At 49.9% G+C, this 16535-nt stretch overlaps 1 protein-coding gene across 6 annotated transcripts in view; it reads left to right on the plus strand.

Moving 5' to 3' along the window:
- The first annotated feature begins 3341 nt into the window (after positions 1 to 3341).
- MFHAS1 (multifunctional ROCO family signaling regulator 1) overlaps positions 3342 to 16535 on the plus strand; it is a 46998-nt gene continuing 33804 nt past the window's right edge. For 5 of the 6 annotated variants that reach the window (XM_075929191.1, XM_006112298.4, XM_075929193.1 and 2 more), the window contains exon 1: positions 3342 to 6695. In XM_075929191.1, the coding sequence (XP_075785306.1) occupies positions 3380 to 6695 (3316 nt within the window). In that variant the 5' untranslated portion in view covers positions 3342 to 3379. Of the gene's footprint in view, positions 6696 to 11071; positions 11510 to 16535 lie in introns of those variants that run through there. The other variant, XM_075929190.1, reaches the window with a different exon arrangement.

Consider the following 16535-nt stretch of genomic DNA (forward strand, 5'->3'; position numbering starts at 1 on the left):
AGCTGCAAGGAATGGTGGGAGCTGGGAGGTCTGGAGGGCTGAAACACCCCAGCCAGCTGACTGTGGCTTTCAGCAGAAAGACGCTGCCCCGCGCTCCAGCTGATCGGCGGCTTCTCCTCTGCCCCTGCCCACGTGGAGCTTGGTGCACCCTGGCTGAGCGCCACGACCAGCTCTCCGGGCAGCCGCTTCTCTTCACTCCAGCCTGGCTGCCCTGCGGTCAGTCCGGAGGGAGCGCGGGTCGGAGGCTTCCCTCCGTGGCTGGTGTAGGGAACTCCCTGCCCCCAACCTTGTTTCCTCTCCTCTGCCCCAAACCTGTCCCCCGCCCTCCTGGCCCCGTTCCCTCTCCCTTGCCCCCCCCCACCCCTTGCTGGGCCTTGATGCAGTCACTGGCACAAGGGAAGGGGTGTATGTATGGGTCAGGGCTCCAACTCAGAAACTGCCACACCTGGCCATGGAGGTGTGGGGGTGGTGGACACTACTTCCATGGTGTGGGGAGGGTAACACACCGGGCCCTTCCCCGAGAGGTCACTGAGCATGTGCGGGAGGTATATCCAGTGCTCTGTGTAAGTGGCTACAAGGAGTTTGTGTGGGGTGGGGGAATACAGAGCGCTGCCTCTCCTGGACTGTGCCCTATTTTTACCTAGTCTAGAGGTAAAAATAGGGTACAGCATGGCTTCCTTGCGTGGGAAAGGGGGAAGATCCCTGCTTCAATTGGTGGAAATACACACAGGGTAGAGCCCCAGCTGGCCATCAAGGGTTGCTGCTAGAAATGGAGTCAATTAAACCATTACCCAATAAGCGGGGGTTTGTCAGTTAACTATCAGCTACATCCAATTCCCCCTCACGCGACTCTGCAAGTCAATTTTTTAGCAGGCTAGCTGACTCACTCCTGGCTCGGGCCAGGCCCTGGCAACTACCCCCACTGTGGCTCTGCATTAGAAACACTTCAAGTGCCAGCGTGCAGGCAGGCTGGATTTAAATGCAGAGCAACAGCAGTGGTAGCTGCCGGGACCTGGCACGAGCTGGGACTGAGCCAGCTTGCCTGCCCACTGGCTCCTGAGCTCTTTGAAATGCAGAGTGGCAGCAGGGGTAGCTGTGGGAACCCTGTACAAGCTGGGACTGAGCCAGCGTGCCTACCCCCTGGCTCCCAAAATACTTTCAATGCGGAGCTGCTTATTGGTTAATTCTGTAAATCACAAAAAAAAAATGTGTTAGCTGCACAATTACTAACCTTCCTCATCAGCGATGATCTAGATCAGGGCAGGGAACCTAAGGCTCTGGAGCCAGATCTAGCCCCTGAAGCTTGGGGCTCCCCCCAGCATTGGGAAGCCCACAGTGCGGGGGGTGGGGGGTTGTTTGTGGGTTGGTTGGTTTCTCACTTGTGTGTTGCCCCTGCCTGATCTTTCTGTGGGTCAGAGGCCTAGATCCAAAAAAGGTTGCCCAGCCCTGATCTAGATCATGTTTGGTCCTGCCTTAAGGGCAGGGGGCTGGACCTGATGACCTCTCAATGTCCCTTCCAGTTCTAGTGTTCTAGGATTCTATGAGCAGGATTGTGACCTTATACTGTAAATTCTTCTGGGCAGAGATTTAGGCCAAGTCTACACTACAGCTGGAAGGTTGGCTTCCGGTATGGAATTGCAGCCACATAAAAATGTAGCTGGAGTCGACATACTTTAAGCTGAGCTTGGCACCATCTCTACAGCAGGAGGTCCAGGGGAGAAGTCCCGTCAACTTCTTACACTCCTCGCAACAGGAGGGGGTACCTGTGCCAACAGGGCCCTTCTTAGCATTTGATTTAGTGGGTCTTTACTAGACCTGCTATATTGAACCCCAGAAGCTCGATCGCCAGCCTGCTGATCCTTCAGTAACTGGAGATATGGTCTTTCTACATGTATGTATTAGGCACTGGTACACTGAGGGTTTTATCTCAGCCAGGACCTCTAGATGCTACTGTACAGTGCTGGTAATACACTTATTTAGACAGACATACAATTCATCAGGCTAAGTTTTACTTTCTTAAATATTTCTAACAATGCATCAAATTATTTAAAAATAGCCTTATAATGGGGAGTGGGATATAAAGACTCAGTAACAGAGGCTGCAAGAAATAGTTTAAAAAAATATTAGTAGTGCTAATACACTTTTGGGTTCCTCGGCTTTTAGGGATAGGATTTTCAGAATCACTCGGGATTGGCAGATCTCTGTTGTTCACCCAGGCAAGAGCTGGGTTGAAATCTTGGCCCCATTTACATGAAGGATCAAACAGCCAGTGGAAATGTTTTGTTTGTTTTTCTTCCCTCTTTTCAAAACACAGGCATTGACAGGAGTCACAAATATATTTTAAAGTTGAAAAATCAGATGGCATCTATTGTGGTAATTCCACCTCCCTGTTCCTTTTCACCATTCTCCTGCTTATTCATCCAAGGATCATGTTTGCTGCCTTAGTTACAGCACCACATGGGGAGCGCCTGGTCAGCTGCTTTCCATCATGACCCCTAAGTCCTATTCTGAGACACTGTTTCCCAGGATGTAGTCTTCTCTCCCGTGTGCTATATTCTTGGTTTATGACCTGAGAGCTAGCCACCTTACCATAAGATACAGATTTCTCTGTACCTCTGATTTGCCCTTAGCACCATTTACTGCTCTATCAACGTATGCAACCGCTCCTAACTTTACTAACAATGATTTTATGCAGAACTAGACACTGCAGCCAGGCGCCACAGAAGTCCTGCAAAGTCGCTACATAAGCATCCAAAAGGCACCCAAATGTCCTTGTACGAAATCTCCCCAGGATTCAACAGAGATCACACATACCTGTGCCAAGAGGACGCTCCTAGCCGCTGCCTAGGAAGCAGCAGGACGCCGGGAACTCCCTCCCTGCTGGAGTCTATTGCATTATCCCTGACCTGCTCCGCTAGCGTTGCCCAGCTGGTAGGGGATTGGCAAGAGGTTTCTGGCTGTCCTGGTTAAAGGGGGCGGGGCGGGGATCCATAGGACCATAGAGCTGGCAGAGACCTCGGGAGTCATCAAGTCCAGCCCCCTGCCCCAGGCAGGGCCAATCCCCACTCAGTCAACCCAGCCAGGGTGCGCTCTGTTTCCTAGCCGGCCACGGGGCTGGGGCTCCGCTCCCCCGGCGTACGCCAAAGGGCGCCCTGGGCAGGGCGCTGGAACATTTGTGGGGTGTGAGCGCCCCCGACCCCGCCTGTAAACCCCGGGGCGCGATCGCAGCCGGGCAGCAGCAGCCTCGTCTCCAGCCCCCGGAGGCGGCCGGCTCGCTCTGCCCCGCGCGGTCTGGCGGCGGCCGGGCCGGGCCGGCTCCTCCCCCGGCGGGGCGGGGCGGGGCGGCGCTGCCTCTCCCGGAGCCGGCCGGGCGCCGCGCATGGCGCTGGCGGCGAGCGGGGGCTGCGCCGAGCGCCCCGCGGCCCGGCCCGGCCCGACCCTGGCCATGGCCGAGCCCGAGCCCCCCGCGGCGGCGCGGCGCTGGCGAGACGCCGCCCTGCGCGCTCGGGAGCTGCGGTGCAGCCTGCGGCAGCTCAGCCTGGGCCCCCGCGCGGAGCCGGAGCCGGAGCCGGAGGGGCCGCGCCCCGGGCCGGGCGAGCCGGCGGCGCTGAGCCTGAGCGGCTGCGGCCTGGAGGAGCTGCCCGAGGGGCTGGGCGCCGCGCTGGGCGGGCTGCGCGTCCTCAGCCTGCGCAGGAACCGCCTGGCCCGCCTGCCCGCCGCGCTGCGCCACCTGGGCCGCCTGGCCGAGCTCGACCTGAGCCACAACCGGCTGGGCGGGCTCGGGGACGGCGAGGCGCTGGCGCCGCTGCGGGAGCTGCGCAAGCTGAGCCTGAGCCACAACCAGCTGGGCGCGGACGGCGCGGCGCTGCCCGGGCGGCTGGGCGCGCTGCCGCAGCTGGAGGAGCTGGACCTGAGCTTCAACCGTCTGCGCCGCCTTCCCGAGGCCCTGGGCCGCCTGCAGCGCCTGCGCTCGCTCGACGTGGACCACAACCAGCTGCCCGCCTTCCCGGCGCCGCTGCTGGAGCTGGGCGCGCTGGAGGAGCTGGACTGTTCGGGCAACCGGCAGCTGCGGGCGCTGCCCGAGGGCATCGCCGCCCTGCGCCGCCTGAAGATCCTGTGGCTGAGTGGCACGGGGCTGGGCGCGCTCCCCGAGGGGCTGTGCCAGCTGCCGGCCTTGGAGAGCCTCATGCTGGACGGCAACCAGCTGCGGGCCCTGCCCCCCGGCTTTGGCCGCCTGCACCGCCTCAAGATGCTGAACCTCTCCTCCAACCTGCTGGGGGAGTTCCCGGAGGCCGTGCTGGCCCTGCCCAGCGTGGAGGAGCTCTACCTGAGCCGCAACCAGCTCGCCCTGCTGCCTGCCCACCTCTGCCAGCTGCGCCAGCTCCGCGCCCTCTGGCTGGACAACAACCGCATCCGCTACTTGCCTGACTCCATCGTGCAGCTCCACAGCCTGGAGGAGCTCGTGCTGCAGGGCAACCAGATCGCCATCCTGCCCGAGGGCTTTGGGCAGCTCTCCCGGGTCAGCCTCTGGAAGATCAAGGACAACCCGCTCATCCAGCCGCCCTATGAGGTTTGCATGAAGGGCATCCCCTACATTGCCGCTTACCAGCAGGAGCTAGCACACTCCCAGCCTGCACTTAAGCCCCGGCTCAAGCTGGTCCTCATGGGCCTGAAGGATGCTGGGAAGACCCTGCTGAGAAAGTGCCTGATGCAGGAGGAGAGGCAGAGAGACTCTCAATTGGCTGCAGCCGGCAAAGATGCTGGGAGAACCCAGCCCAGAGGATACTCCATGCAGCAGCGAGACATCAACCTGGGCCTGGCTCCTGAAAGGGTTGGAAAAATACAGCAAGGCCATTGCCTCATTACTGAGCCCCGAGATGCTCTGTCTCCAAAAGACTCCTCGCTAGGACCTGCCTCTGTCGAGCAGCAGGACCCGCTGCTGTCCCCGTCCCTCAGAGTTGCTGGAAAAACCACGCTAGAGGATTGTTCTACTGAGCACCAGGATGTCTGCCCATCTCCATCCCCACCAGTTAATGGGGAAGCCCAGACAGGACACTTCCCCATGCTGCTGGATTGTCACGCCCCCCTCAGGCCACTGGTAGCAGGGCTGCCAGGCACCAGCCAGGGCATTGAGGTGACAGACTGGACAGCAGATGCAGAGAGGGGTCTGACCTTCATTGTATACGAGCTGGCTGGGGACCCGAGCTATGATGTGATCCAGTCCTTCTTCCTCTCTCCTGGAGCCCTGTATGTGCTGGTGGTGAATCTGAGTGCCTACACCCCCCATCGCTTCTACTCCTCAGTGGGCTACTTCCTGCACTGGCTAGGTGCCAAAGTGCCCCATGCTGTAGTGTGCATGGTGGGCACCCATGCTGACCTGTGTGCTGAGCGGGAGCTGGAGGAGAAGTGCCTGGACATCCACCACCAAATTGCCCTGCAGGAGAAGCGGGATGCTGAGGGACTCCAGCACTTGGCCCAGCAGGTGGACGAAGCCCTAGGGCAGGACTTTGACCTGCGTTGCTCCAGCCCCCACACTGCCTTTCATGGGGTTTCAGACAAGAACCTGCGGCGCAAGAAGGCCCAGTTCCAGTATCTGCTAAACCACCGCCTGCAGATCCTTTCACCGGTGCTGCCCATCAGCTGCCAGGACAACGACCACGTGTGCCGCCTGCGGGAGAAGCTACTGTCAGTAGCTGAGCATCGGGACATCTTCCCAAACTTGCACCGGGTGCTACCCAAATCCTGGCAGGTGCTGGAAGAGCTGCACTTCCAGCCACAGGCTCAACAACTGTGGCTCAGCTGGTGGGATTCAGCGCGTCTGGGCTTGCAGGCGGGTCTGACTGAGGACCGACTCCAGAGTGCCCTGTCCTATCTGCATGAAAGTGGAAAGCTGCTGTACTTTGAGGAGCATCTGACTCTGCGGGAATACGTATTCCACAATCTGCCCAGGCTCATTGACATTCTCAACGTCTTCTGCCAGCGGGATGCCACGGTGCTGCTCCGGAAGCTGCTCCGTGACACCCAGACAGACGAGCTGAAAGCCACCCAGCTCCACCACTATGTGGAAGGGTTCCTGCTGTATGGGCTCCTTCCTGCCCATGTTATCCGCTTGCTTCTCAAGCCCCATATCCAGAGCAGGGAGGACCTGCTGCTTATCCTGGAGCTGCTGGAGAAAATGGGGCTCTGCTACTGTATCAATAAGCCCAAATGCAAACCCCTGAATGGGGCTGCTGCCTGGTACAAGTTCCCTTGCTATGTGAAGAACGAGGTGCCCCACGCAGAAGCCTGGATTAATGGGACCAACCTGAGTGGACAGTCCCTTGTCATTGAACAGCTGCAGATTGAATACATCTTCCCCTTCATCTTCCCCCCCGGGTTATTCGCCCGCTACAGTGTCCAGATTAACAGCCACGTGGTTCAGCGGTCCGATGGCAAATACCAGATTTATGCCTACAGGGGGAAGGTGCCTGTCGTGGTGAGTTACAGGCCTGCTAGGGGCACTCTCCAACCAGATACTCTATCTATTGCTAGTCACGCATCTCTACCAAATATATGGACAGCCTGGCAAGCTATAACCCCCTTAGTGGAAGAACTGAATGTACTGCTGCACGAGTGGCCAGGTCTGTACTATACTGTGCACGTCCTCTGTTCCAAGTGCCTTAAAAGAGGATCGCCGAACCCGCATGCGTTTCCAGGTAAGGTGGGAGTCCACTCTGCTTTAGCAGCCCTTACGTAATGTAACTATCGCCCCCTCTTCCAGGGCATTGGGTTTCAAAGTTGTCTGGTTTTGTGGGTAACTTCTTTTGGATAGTACCTTTCTTAACCTGATTCGGTCCCTTCCCTACACTACAGTGCGTGACTACCTGGGAGAACATAAGTGTGACCTGAAGGGGAAAGGCTCAAAATAAGCTTAATTGGAGATGGGTGCTGTTACATGGCAATATTCTCCCCGCCCCATGCCCGTTCTAACTGTATACTCTATTTTTGTCCCTTAGTGTAGAGTCTGCACATGGAGTAAGACTTAACCCCCAAGTTACTTGAGTTCCTCACTTCCCATTTTTCTGTTAATTTTTTATTGTTTCCCCTTCTCTTTGGGGCTGTCTGTAAGTCAGTCATGTTTGAATTTACATACTCAGAAAACCAAAAAGAATTTATGAAACAGCTATTTGGAATGCAGAGGTTTGTGTTTGTCTAAAAAAGCCTTCAGAACGTCTCAAATTCCTGTCTAGATCTAGGAGGAAAAGTTACTTCCTGAATACGGGAGGGTGTTTTATCTTCCGTTAAATAGCTCTGCAGACCACCTGGAAGTGGGTCACAGACCTCAGTTTGAGTGCCAGTGTTTGGAGAAGAGCTCTGAAACTGTTTTAAAACAAATTTTCATTGATGCTTTATATGTGAAACTTTAAAAGCAATGTTTGAAAGAGGTGGTAGTTACCACAATGGTATGTTTTGTGGTAATGGAAATTTTCAGATGGCCTGTGGTTTGGATTCTGTTCCATTTAGTACGTATGCAGATGCTGCGATCTCAGTTTATAAAACTGTTGCCAACTTTGCTGTGATAGCCTCAGAGAGAACCAGAAAAAGATGTGTTAGCAATCAGTGCCTATGTTGGTGTAAAATCAAAACTAACTTATCAACTGTAAGTAATTAGCGCAGCAACATCTCCTATAATGGAGATCAAGTCTAGCATCTGGCAGGATTTACATAGCCTGTCACTGAGGGGGCTGTGTGTGGCTGGGTTGCCTTTTTCTTGCCTTATTTTAAACAATAGTTGCAGTAGCTGTTTTGTTCTAGTCTTGCATTCTTCTAAAGGATATTATTCCTCTTAATGGAGGAAAAGGTCAATCACTTCTAAATCTGTGCGCCCAGGCTTACTTTTATAGAACCACTGGGTGTTTAGGGTTTAGGCTGTGGACAGTCACAGTTCAAGCTGAATCAATTTGTTGAGTTAAGAGGATAGAAGATTAGCTGTAAAATGTAAGTAAACCATTAAGCTTTAGAGCTGTTTGTTAAATGTGTCCAGGTTTTCCATATTACTGAATGTTAGTTTTGGATAATGGGATACTAACTACTCTATTTTCCCCAAAGACTTCAATCAGATCTACAGGAAAAAGGCCAAAATGCCCACCTCAAACTGTACATACATACTATGGGTTCATGTTTTGTAGAGGAGGCCCAGCACCTGGGATGGCAATGTATTTTTGTTCTCTTTTTAATAAATCTATGTGAAATGTTACAAAGAGGGGAGAATTGGTCAAGCCCACAAGGGATTGGGGATGTTAAGTAATGATTAATTTACTAGTCGAGTAGTCGATGGCATGTCCATCGACTACTTGCTAGTTGAGAGGCACTTTTGCATTCCTCCTTTGAAATGTACAAGAGCCGCAGCGGGGGCTCTCGTGCATTTCAAAGTTTGAACCTGGCATTGAGCTTAGGATCACCTGGGGAGTCCCCAGCTGACCCCGGGCTCCACTCAGCGTTTCAAAGTGGCAGCGCTGCACTGAGCCCGGGTCACCTGGGGAGTCCTCAGCTGATCCCAGGCTCTAAGTGGTGTTGCCACCTTGAAATGCTGCACGGAGCCCAAACCAGCTTGGAGCCCGGGATCAGGTGAGGATTCCCCAGCTGACCCGGGCTCAGTGCAGCACTGCTGCTTTGAAATGCTGGGTGGAGCCTGGGATCAGCTGGGGAGTCCCCAGCTGACCCTGGGCTCTATGCAGTGCTGCTGCTTTTAAGTACCCCCCTATTGCCCCTCTTTACTGCCTCTTTCTAATAGAGGCAATGGGGGGGAGGGGAGCGACTAGTCGACTATCCTGTTGACTTTCCGATAACCATTTGCCTACTAGGGATGTAAGCAACTAATCGACTAGTTGACTAACTGATAAGCAAAAGCAATTGCAGCCAGGGAGGTTTAGGTTGGACATCAGGAAAAACTTCCTGCCTGTCAGGGTGGTTAAACACTGGAATAAGTTGCCTGGGGAGGCTGTGGAATCTCCATCCCTGGAGAGATTTAAGTGCAGGTCAGACAGTCACCTGTCAGGGATGAGCTAGATGGTGCTTGGTCCTGCCATGAGGCAGGGGACTGGATCAATGACCTCTCAAGGTCCTTTCAAGTTCTAGTGTTCTATGATAGTCAACACACTAGTCGACTAGTCCCTCCCCCTCTCCCCTGCCTCTATCAGGAAGTGGCAGCAAGGGGGGAAAAGAGGATGGGGCGCTGGGAGGAGCTGGCTTAAAAGCTGGTTCCCCTCAGCTCCAGCTCCGTGGAAGGGGCAGGGGCACAGCGGTGGCATTCCATCTTTGAAATGTACAAGAGTCCCTGCTGAGGCTCTTGTACATTTCAAAGTGGAAGTGCCACATGGAGCCTGGGGGCCAGTGGAGCTCCTCTTTGGCCCCAGGCTCCATGCAGCGTTTCAATCTTTGAAATGCACAAGAGCCCCTACATTTCAAAGGCAGAATGCTGTGCGGCACTTCCGCCTTGGAAATGTAGCAACAGCCCGCCCAGCTGTTGCTACATTTCAAAATGGAAGTGACCTTATCGAGTAATCAAATAGTCAATGGAAATTCCATCGACTATTCAGTTAGCTGATTCATCTAATTTTAACTTCCCTAAAGGCCACATTATCTATGGGAGAGAATGTCAGAAATACAGAGGGCAGTTAGGTCCCCAGATTTTGCAGGATGAGTTGATTATAAATCAGCAAGTAGGAAAGCTTGATTTAAATAATTGATTTTAGCCATGTTTTGCATTTGTACTTTTTAGAGGTTTTAAGTTGACTTTTCTTGGTAACTATTAAAACCTACTATTTGCAATGTAGTATCTTTACACTGCATTTGATGGTTCTTTTTGCTGATCGGGAGCTTATTCTAATCTATATACATTCATTTAAGCAATTAAATAGCTTAAGTTACTATGATTCATCTTAATGGTTTATGTTTTTGTGTTAGAAAATGGTGAATAATTTTTTTTTATTTACTAGATTAATTTCTTTTTTGTAATTTGTGAAACTGGATGGAAAATGTCATTTAATATATACAATTAGCATTTTTGTTAAATAAAGCTACTGTACAGTGCAAGATAGATAAGAAAATATGCAATTAAAATATACTTTAAATGCAAAACTACCGTTTTCATCAAGGGAAATATCTGTAGATAATTAATGGAACTAATTATTTCTGGTAACCATGTCTTTCAAGATTTTAGAGCTAACAGAATTTACCCTCCTATAGTTTATTCAGAAAAGTTATTTACTTGTTCCCATAATATAAGAACTAGGGGCCACCAAGTGAAATGAATGGGCAGCAGGTTTAAAACAAATAAAAGGAAGTTCTTCACGCAGCGCACAGTCAACCTGTGGAACTCCTTGCCTGAGGAGGTTGTGAAGGGTAGGACTATAACAGGATTTAAAAGAGAACTAGATAAATTCATGGAGGTTAAGTCCATTAATGGCTATTAGCCAGGATGAGTAAGGAATGGTGTCCCTAGCCTCTGTTTGTGGAGATGAATGGCAGGAGAGAGATGGATTGATCATTGCCTGTTCAGTTCATTCCCTCTGGAGTACTTGGTATTGTTCATTGTCGGCAGACAGGATATTGGCTGGATGGACTTTTGGTCTGACCCAGTATGGCTGTTATGTTATGTTCTTATTTCCTGCTTTTTCAACTCCAAGTTGGTTTTTGAATGAATTAGTCATTGAACTGAACTAGCTGAATAAACAGAAATGAAGCAAATATTCTCTTTGCTTCTGCAGAAGAGGCTACTGCTATCGAAAGCTGGCTTAGCTTTTTGGCAGGTGCTGGTTTCAGGTGCTTAGCCAAAGACTTCTACCAGTCTAGTAGTCTGACTTTCTTTAGAAATGAACAGCAAATACTAGTATTTTTATATTTAATTTAAATTCTTTTAGTAGGTTAGAATTAAATTTAGGCTTTAGCATAGATTACATTTAAAATTATGGCAATCTGAAATGGGTTTATTTTATAAAAGAAACCCAGATTTAAATCAAAAGAAAAGTTTGATTTAAATATGATTTTCTTAGGTTTTTTTTTTTTAATCTGTATTTGTTCACTTTGTCAGATTGCATTGAAAGTCACTCAGGAGAGAAACTACCATTTTGCCACCTCTTCTTGGGATTGGGGTCCAAGTTATCCATGTTGAAGATGTCTCTGTTGAGCTGCTACTACAGGGAATGGAAAATGCCAACGGACTTGCTGCATATGTTGGCAGAAATCAAGTTACTTGTAAAAATAATGATACTTTTAAAACTTTAACTTGGTTAAAGTTACTGTGCCAGGCACATCATTGATTCCTTGATACTGTAAAACCTGAGAATTATGAACACTTTGGGAATGGAGGCTGTTTGTAACTGAAATATTTGTAACTCTGAGCCAAGATTGTGGTGTAAAAGTCTGAGATGGAGCCATGTTAGTCTGTAACTAAAAAAACCGTAAATAATAATAGTCCTGTAGCACCTTAGAGACTAACCAAAAAATATACACAGGCTGCTCTTGTATGTTTCAAAAGGAGAGAAGCAGCAGTTGGGATCGCGGGGGGGGGGGGACGGTTTCAATCCCCGCTCGCACCATTTCCCCACTGCCCTCTGCCTTCCCTGGCCCCCTACAGAGATGGTGTTGTGGGGTAGGGGAGTCAGCTTTTAAGCCAGCTCCCCCCAGCACCAGCTGCTGCTTTCCCTCTTGCTGCCCCTCTCTGATAGTGGCAGCAAGGGGCAGGGGAAGCGACTAGTCGTGTTTTTACCCCACTACCCAGTAAACATTTGTTTTATCAGGTAGTCAACTAGTCACTTACATCCCTAGTGGGCAGAGCCCATGAAAGCTCATGATACTATCTATATATATTTTTGGTTAGTCTCTAAGGTGCTACAGGACCATTGTTTAAGTTTTTTTTTTTAACATTATGGTGGCTTGTTCAAAAGTTTACAACTGAACATTGACTTAATAGGGTTAAAAATTTACTATGCAGAGAAAAGTGCTGCTTTTAACCATCCTTCAATTAAACCATTTCCTTACCTTTTCAATTTGTCTTCCCTTTTCTGATGTTTACGTTTAACACAGTACTGTAGTATAACTGCTTTTTTTTCACTTGACTCTTCTGCTGCTGACTGCATACTATTGGTTCCAGATAAAGTGTGTGATTGACTGCTGTGTTTGCAACATCGGTGTTTGTAACGCTGAGGTTCTACTGTATTTTGGTTTTCTTCTTTGAGAGCTTGCTCAGTATGCATGCTTATGTGGATGGTGATCAGAGATTTTCTCATTAGCAGTATATGTAGGGCTGGCTTTCTCGTGTGCTGGTACTCTTGAACCTCTTTAATCTGGCAACTCTGGGATGTAGAATATGCTGGATTAAGGAATTTTCGTGGGCCATAGAGGGTGCTGGGGCAAGGTCTGGGAGGGAAGGGGTGTGAGGAAGATGGGCTAGGGTGCTTACCTGGCACCCCACTTCCAGGGGCACACTTGGCTCTGTGCCCCTTGCTGCTATAGGAGTGGCAGGAGAAAAAGTCTCTAGAGAAGTGCTTCGCTGCACTGCCATTACCCCAGCTGGGGGATGGGGTGGAGTGGCAATGCACAGAACCATTTTCTCCTCCCTCTGCCAGCGTCCAAACCAGGGGTGTTCCGGGATCAGAGACACCCAGAATAAGGAGTTTCAGGTGTATACTGGGCATTGCCAGCCCTGCACTCTGACAGTGGCTGGAATACTCTTTGTTTTCTGTTCAGGGACTTTATTCTAGGGATGGAATACGAGGGGTTTAGCCATGGGCTGCTTGTCCTAAACCAGTGCAGGGGAGTGACCAGCACACAATGTTGGAAATGTTTGGGTGACGTGCCCGTTAAGGAGAGATACCAAATCGATCAGATTTGAGACCGTGCGCTCTCAGGGGGACAGATGTTTGGCTTACAGCCCTTCTCATGGAAGCTGCCCTGCACCTGGCATTGGAGCTGCTGGTACTGGGCCCATACTGGCACCAGCTCCCTCATCCGTGCCTAAGAAGAGGCACAAGACGTCAGGGTCAGCCAGGAATGGCTCCCCTCTGCAGTCGGAGCTTGTAGGTGAGATGAGACCCGTGCTGGGCTAATGGTCTTCCCCAATTTGGTATCTGAGGTGGGGACTGCACCCAGCCCAGTGAGACTTGCCACCAACTCTGGTGAACAGCAGGGACTCTGTTCACTTGTTGCTGCCTTCAACGCTGGAAGCCCTTACAAGCTGTGACTGGCTTGACAACTCTTCCTGTGCTACCCCCAGCCTGAGACCTTGCAAGATTTCAGTGCTCCGGGAAACCCGCAGTGAAGGCACGCTGGTGCCCAGTCGGCTGTGCTTGGTCACTGCTGTGACACCCCGATCGCCAGCTCCGTTTTGCAGCTGAGCGGCCCCATTCCTGGTTCCGCACACTCTGTCCTTGGCACCGAGGCATCCGTCGCTGCCTCCATGAGACGCTCCCCTTAGCAAGGCCACTGACAGCTGGTCTCCACAGCACATCATGGTCTCCCCGGGAACAGTCCTTGGGATCAGAGTGTGACCCAGGCAGTTCTCAGGGCATTACCGGCGCAGTTCCTAGGCACCAGATTTTTTCTCACAGTTCAGAGGTTTCTCTTTCAAGTCTGTCATTAATGCTTAAACTTGACACTTTGCGCCTGGGTCTCAACAAAGACGCTAATTACCCATTACAAAGATAGCTTCCCCAATTATCACCTCTAATATCATTAGCTCACAGACATTAACCTCTCCCCCCCCCCCCCCCCCCCGTTCTGAAATTTGATTTGTCCTTTTTATATGCGTTCACTTTTTTTGATTGTATCCCTTTTGGTGTATATATATGGCCAGGCCAATTTTCTTCCACAATTTGATCTGAGGAACTGGGTCTGGTCCACGAAAGCTCATCACCTAATAAACCATCTTGTTAGTCTTTAAAGTGCTACATAGTCCTGTCTTTTGTTCCAGCTACACCAGACTAACACAGCTACACCTCTATTACCTTTCAAGGGCAGTGTGTTTTTTCTCACCACAGGCTGACCCCAGGCTGAATTTGGTTGAAGGACTCCAGAGCCCATGGCGGTGGGGCTGGCCCACAGGGCCAGGAGTTGTGCAGAGCCTGTGGTGACAGGCAGCGAACTTTGACTCCCTAGTGCTACATCCCTTACATCGGTTTACCGCGTAACCGATTCAGTTTTGATCGGTTACATGGCTAGTGTTTTTCTATATTTTTATATCCTTAAGTTACCACTCATTTCACCAAAGTGCAAGTTTCCTCTGGCCTTCCTCGCGCAACTCCCAGTTCAAGATGTCTGCAGGACTGCTGCGTGGTTCTCGCTCCGCACCTTTCTGGCCCATGACACTGTCACCCAGCAGGACCAGGATGATGCCAGACTCACAAGCAGTATCCTTGAAGCAGTCATCAAGCATGGAACTGTCATGAGTAAGCACCCAAAGAAGAAAAGGTGATTGTCTGTCATAACTCTTCTTCCAGATGTGTTGCTCTTCTTCTTTAAAGCAAAGAAGATTGGAAGACTAGAAATGTGGTCTCTCCATTTTTAATGTTGGCACAGAATATGTGCCTTTTAAATGCAAATAATACTTGAATTTTTAAATTTCTAAAAATACAGGTTGAGCCTATCTAGACCTGACCAGTGCTGGACCAGAGAATCTGCCAGACCACAGGAGGTCAATATTGTCCAGCAGCATTACCAGCACTGCCACTGCTTTCTGGGCTCTTAGAAGACATCTAGGGGTAAATTAGAGCTAAATAACAGCACAGAGCCCTGAGAGCCAGAACTGGAGGCTGCAAACAAACTTGATGGGATGGTGGATGTTGCCAGACTGGAGTGCCAAACTAGAGGGCTATGTCTACACTGGCAGCTTCTTGTGCAAGAACAGCAGTTCTTGCGCAAAAACTTGCCTGCTGTCTACACTGCACGCGTGATCTTGCCCAAGTAAATTTACAGTATAGCGTTGTCAAACAGGGCTTCTTCTGGAAGAGTTATTCCTCCCCCCACGAGAAATAAGCCCTCCTGCGCAAGAGCTCTTTCACAAGAGGGCGGTGTAGACAGGCTACATGAATTTCTTGCGCAAGAAGCCCCTATGGTTAAAATGGCCATCAGAGCTTTCTTGTGCAAGAGAGCGTCCACACTGCCTTGGATGCTCTTATGCAAAAGCACATGGCAGGGTGGATGCCCTCTTGTTGAAGATTTTTTGCACAAGAACTCTTCTGCAAAAGAGTTCTTGTGCAAGAAGCCACCAGTGTAGACATAGCCGAGAGGTTTAACCTGTACTGTAAAACTCTTCTTTCCCTATTCTTCCCTGGTGCCCTTTTTCTTGAAAATGTTTGGGTAGCCCCAAACTCTCTAACAAAAACCAGGACTATGTAGCACTTTAAAGACTAACAAGATGGTGTAATAGGTGATGAGCTTTCGTGGGCCAGACCCACTTCCTCAGATCTAATAGTGGAAGAAAATTGTCACAACCATATATAGCAAAGGATACAATTAAAAAAATGAACACATATGAAAAGGACAAATCAAATTTCAGAACAGAAGGGGAATGGGTGGGGGGTGGTGGTAAATGTCTGTTAGCTAATGATATTAGAGGTGATAATTGGGGAAGCTATCTTTGTAATGGGTAAGATAATTAGCATCTTTATTCAAACTTAGGTGTAAAGTGTCGAATTTAAGCATGAATATCAGTTCAGGGGATTCTCTTTCAAGTGTGGTCTTAAAAGGCCTTTGAAGCAGGATGCAGGTAATCAAGTTGTTGAGACAATGTCCTTTCTGATTGAAATGGCAAGAACCTGTTTTTTCTTTGTGATCCTGTCTGATATCTGTTTTGTGGGCATTGATCCTTTGGCGAAGTGTCTGAGATGTTTGTCCAATGTACATAGCAGACGGACACTTTCGGCACATGATAGCATAGATTATATTTCTGGATGCGCAGGAATATGTGTTCTTGATCTTATAACTCACTTGGTTAGGTCTAGTGATGCTTCAGTAAGTAGAGCCCTGAGAATGCACGTTAATCACTTACTGAGGTGTCACTTGAGAGTTTGGGAAAAACAGCTCTTAATCAAAAAGGAAAGCTGACAGTCAGTGTGCTGTAAGGAATCATGGGTAAGCAATATAAAATGGGTCTGTTAACTCAGCAAAGTTTCCTTTAATCTTATCATCTGGTTTCTTGGTGCAAGCATGGCAGGATGTGACATTCCTTGTAGACAGTCATCTCTTGCTGTAGGCTCTTAGGATGATTCCACAGCTCAGTGACTATAGAGTAACACTATGTTCAGATGAATGGATCTTTCAGTTTGGCTAGTGAAGCAAAACAGAATTCTGTGCCTTTATTACATTACTTTTTAGAGTTGCTGAAATTTGTTTGTACAGGAAGTGACCTGTAAAAGGAGTGTGCTGCTTTGAATTGGTCTTTGTTTTCTGTTGCATACGTGTTAATAGCTGCCTCTCTGTTTATTTTGTTGATGTAAGGCTCATGTAGATTTTTGCTTTAAGGGTTAGAGTGATTGCATTCACATTAAGACTGATCT

This window comes from Pelodiscus sinensis, chromosome 5 (genome assembly GCF_049634645.1).
Source record: "Pelodiscus sinensis isolate JC-2024 chromosome 5, ASM4963464v1, whole genome shotgun sequence".
In the NCBI taxonomy this organism is placed as follows: Eukaryota; Metazoa; Chordata; order Testudines; family Trionychidae; genus Pelodiscus; species Pelodiscus sinensis.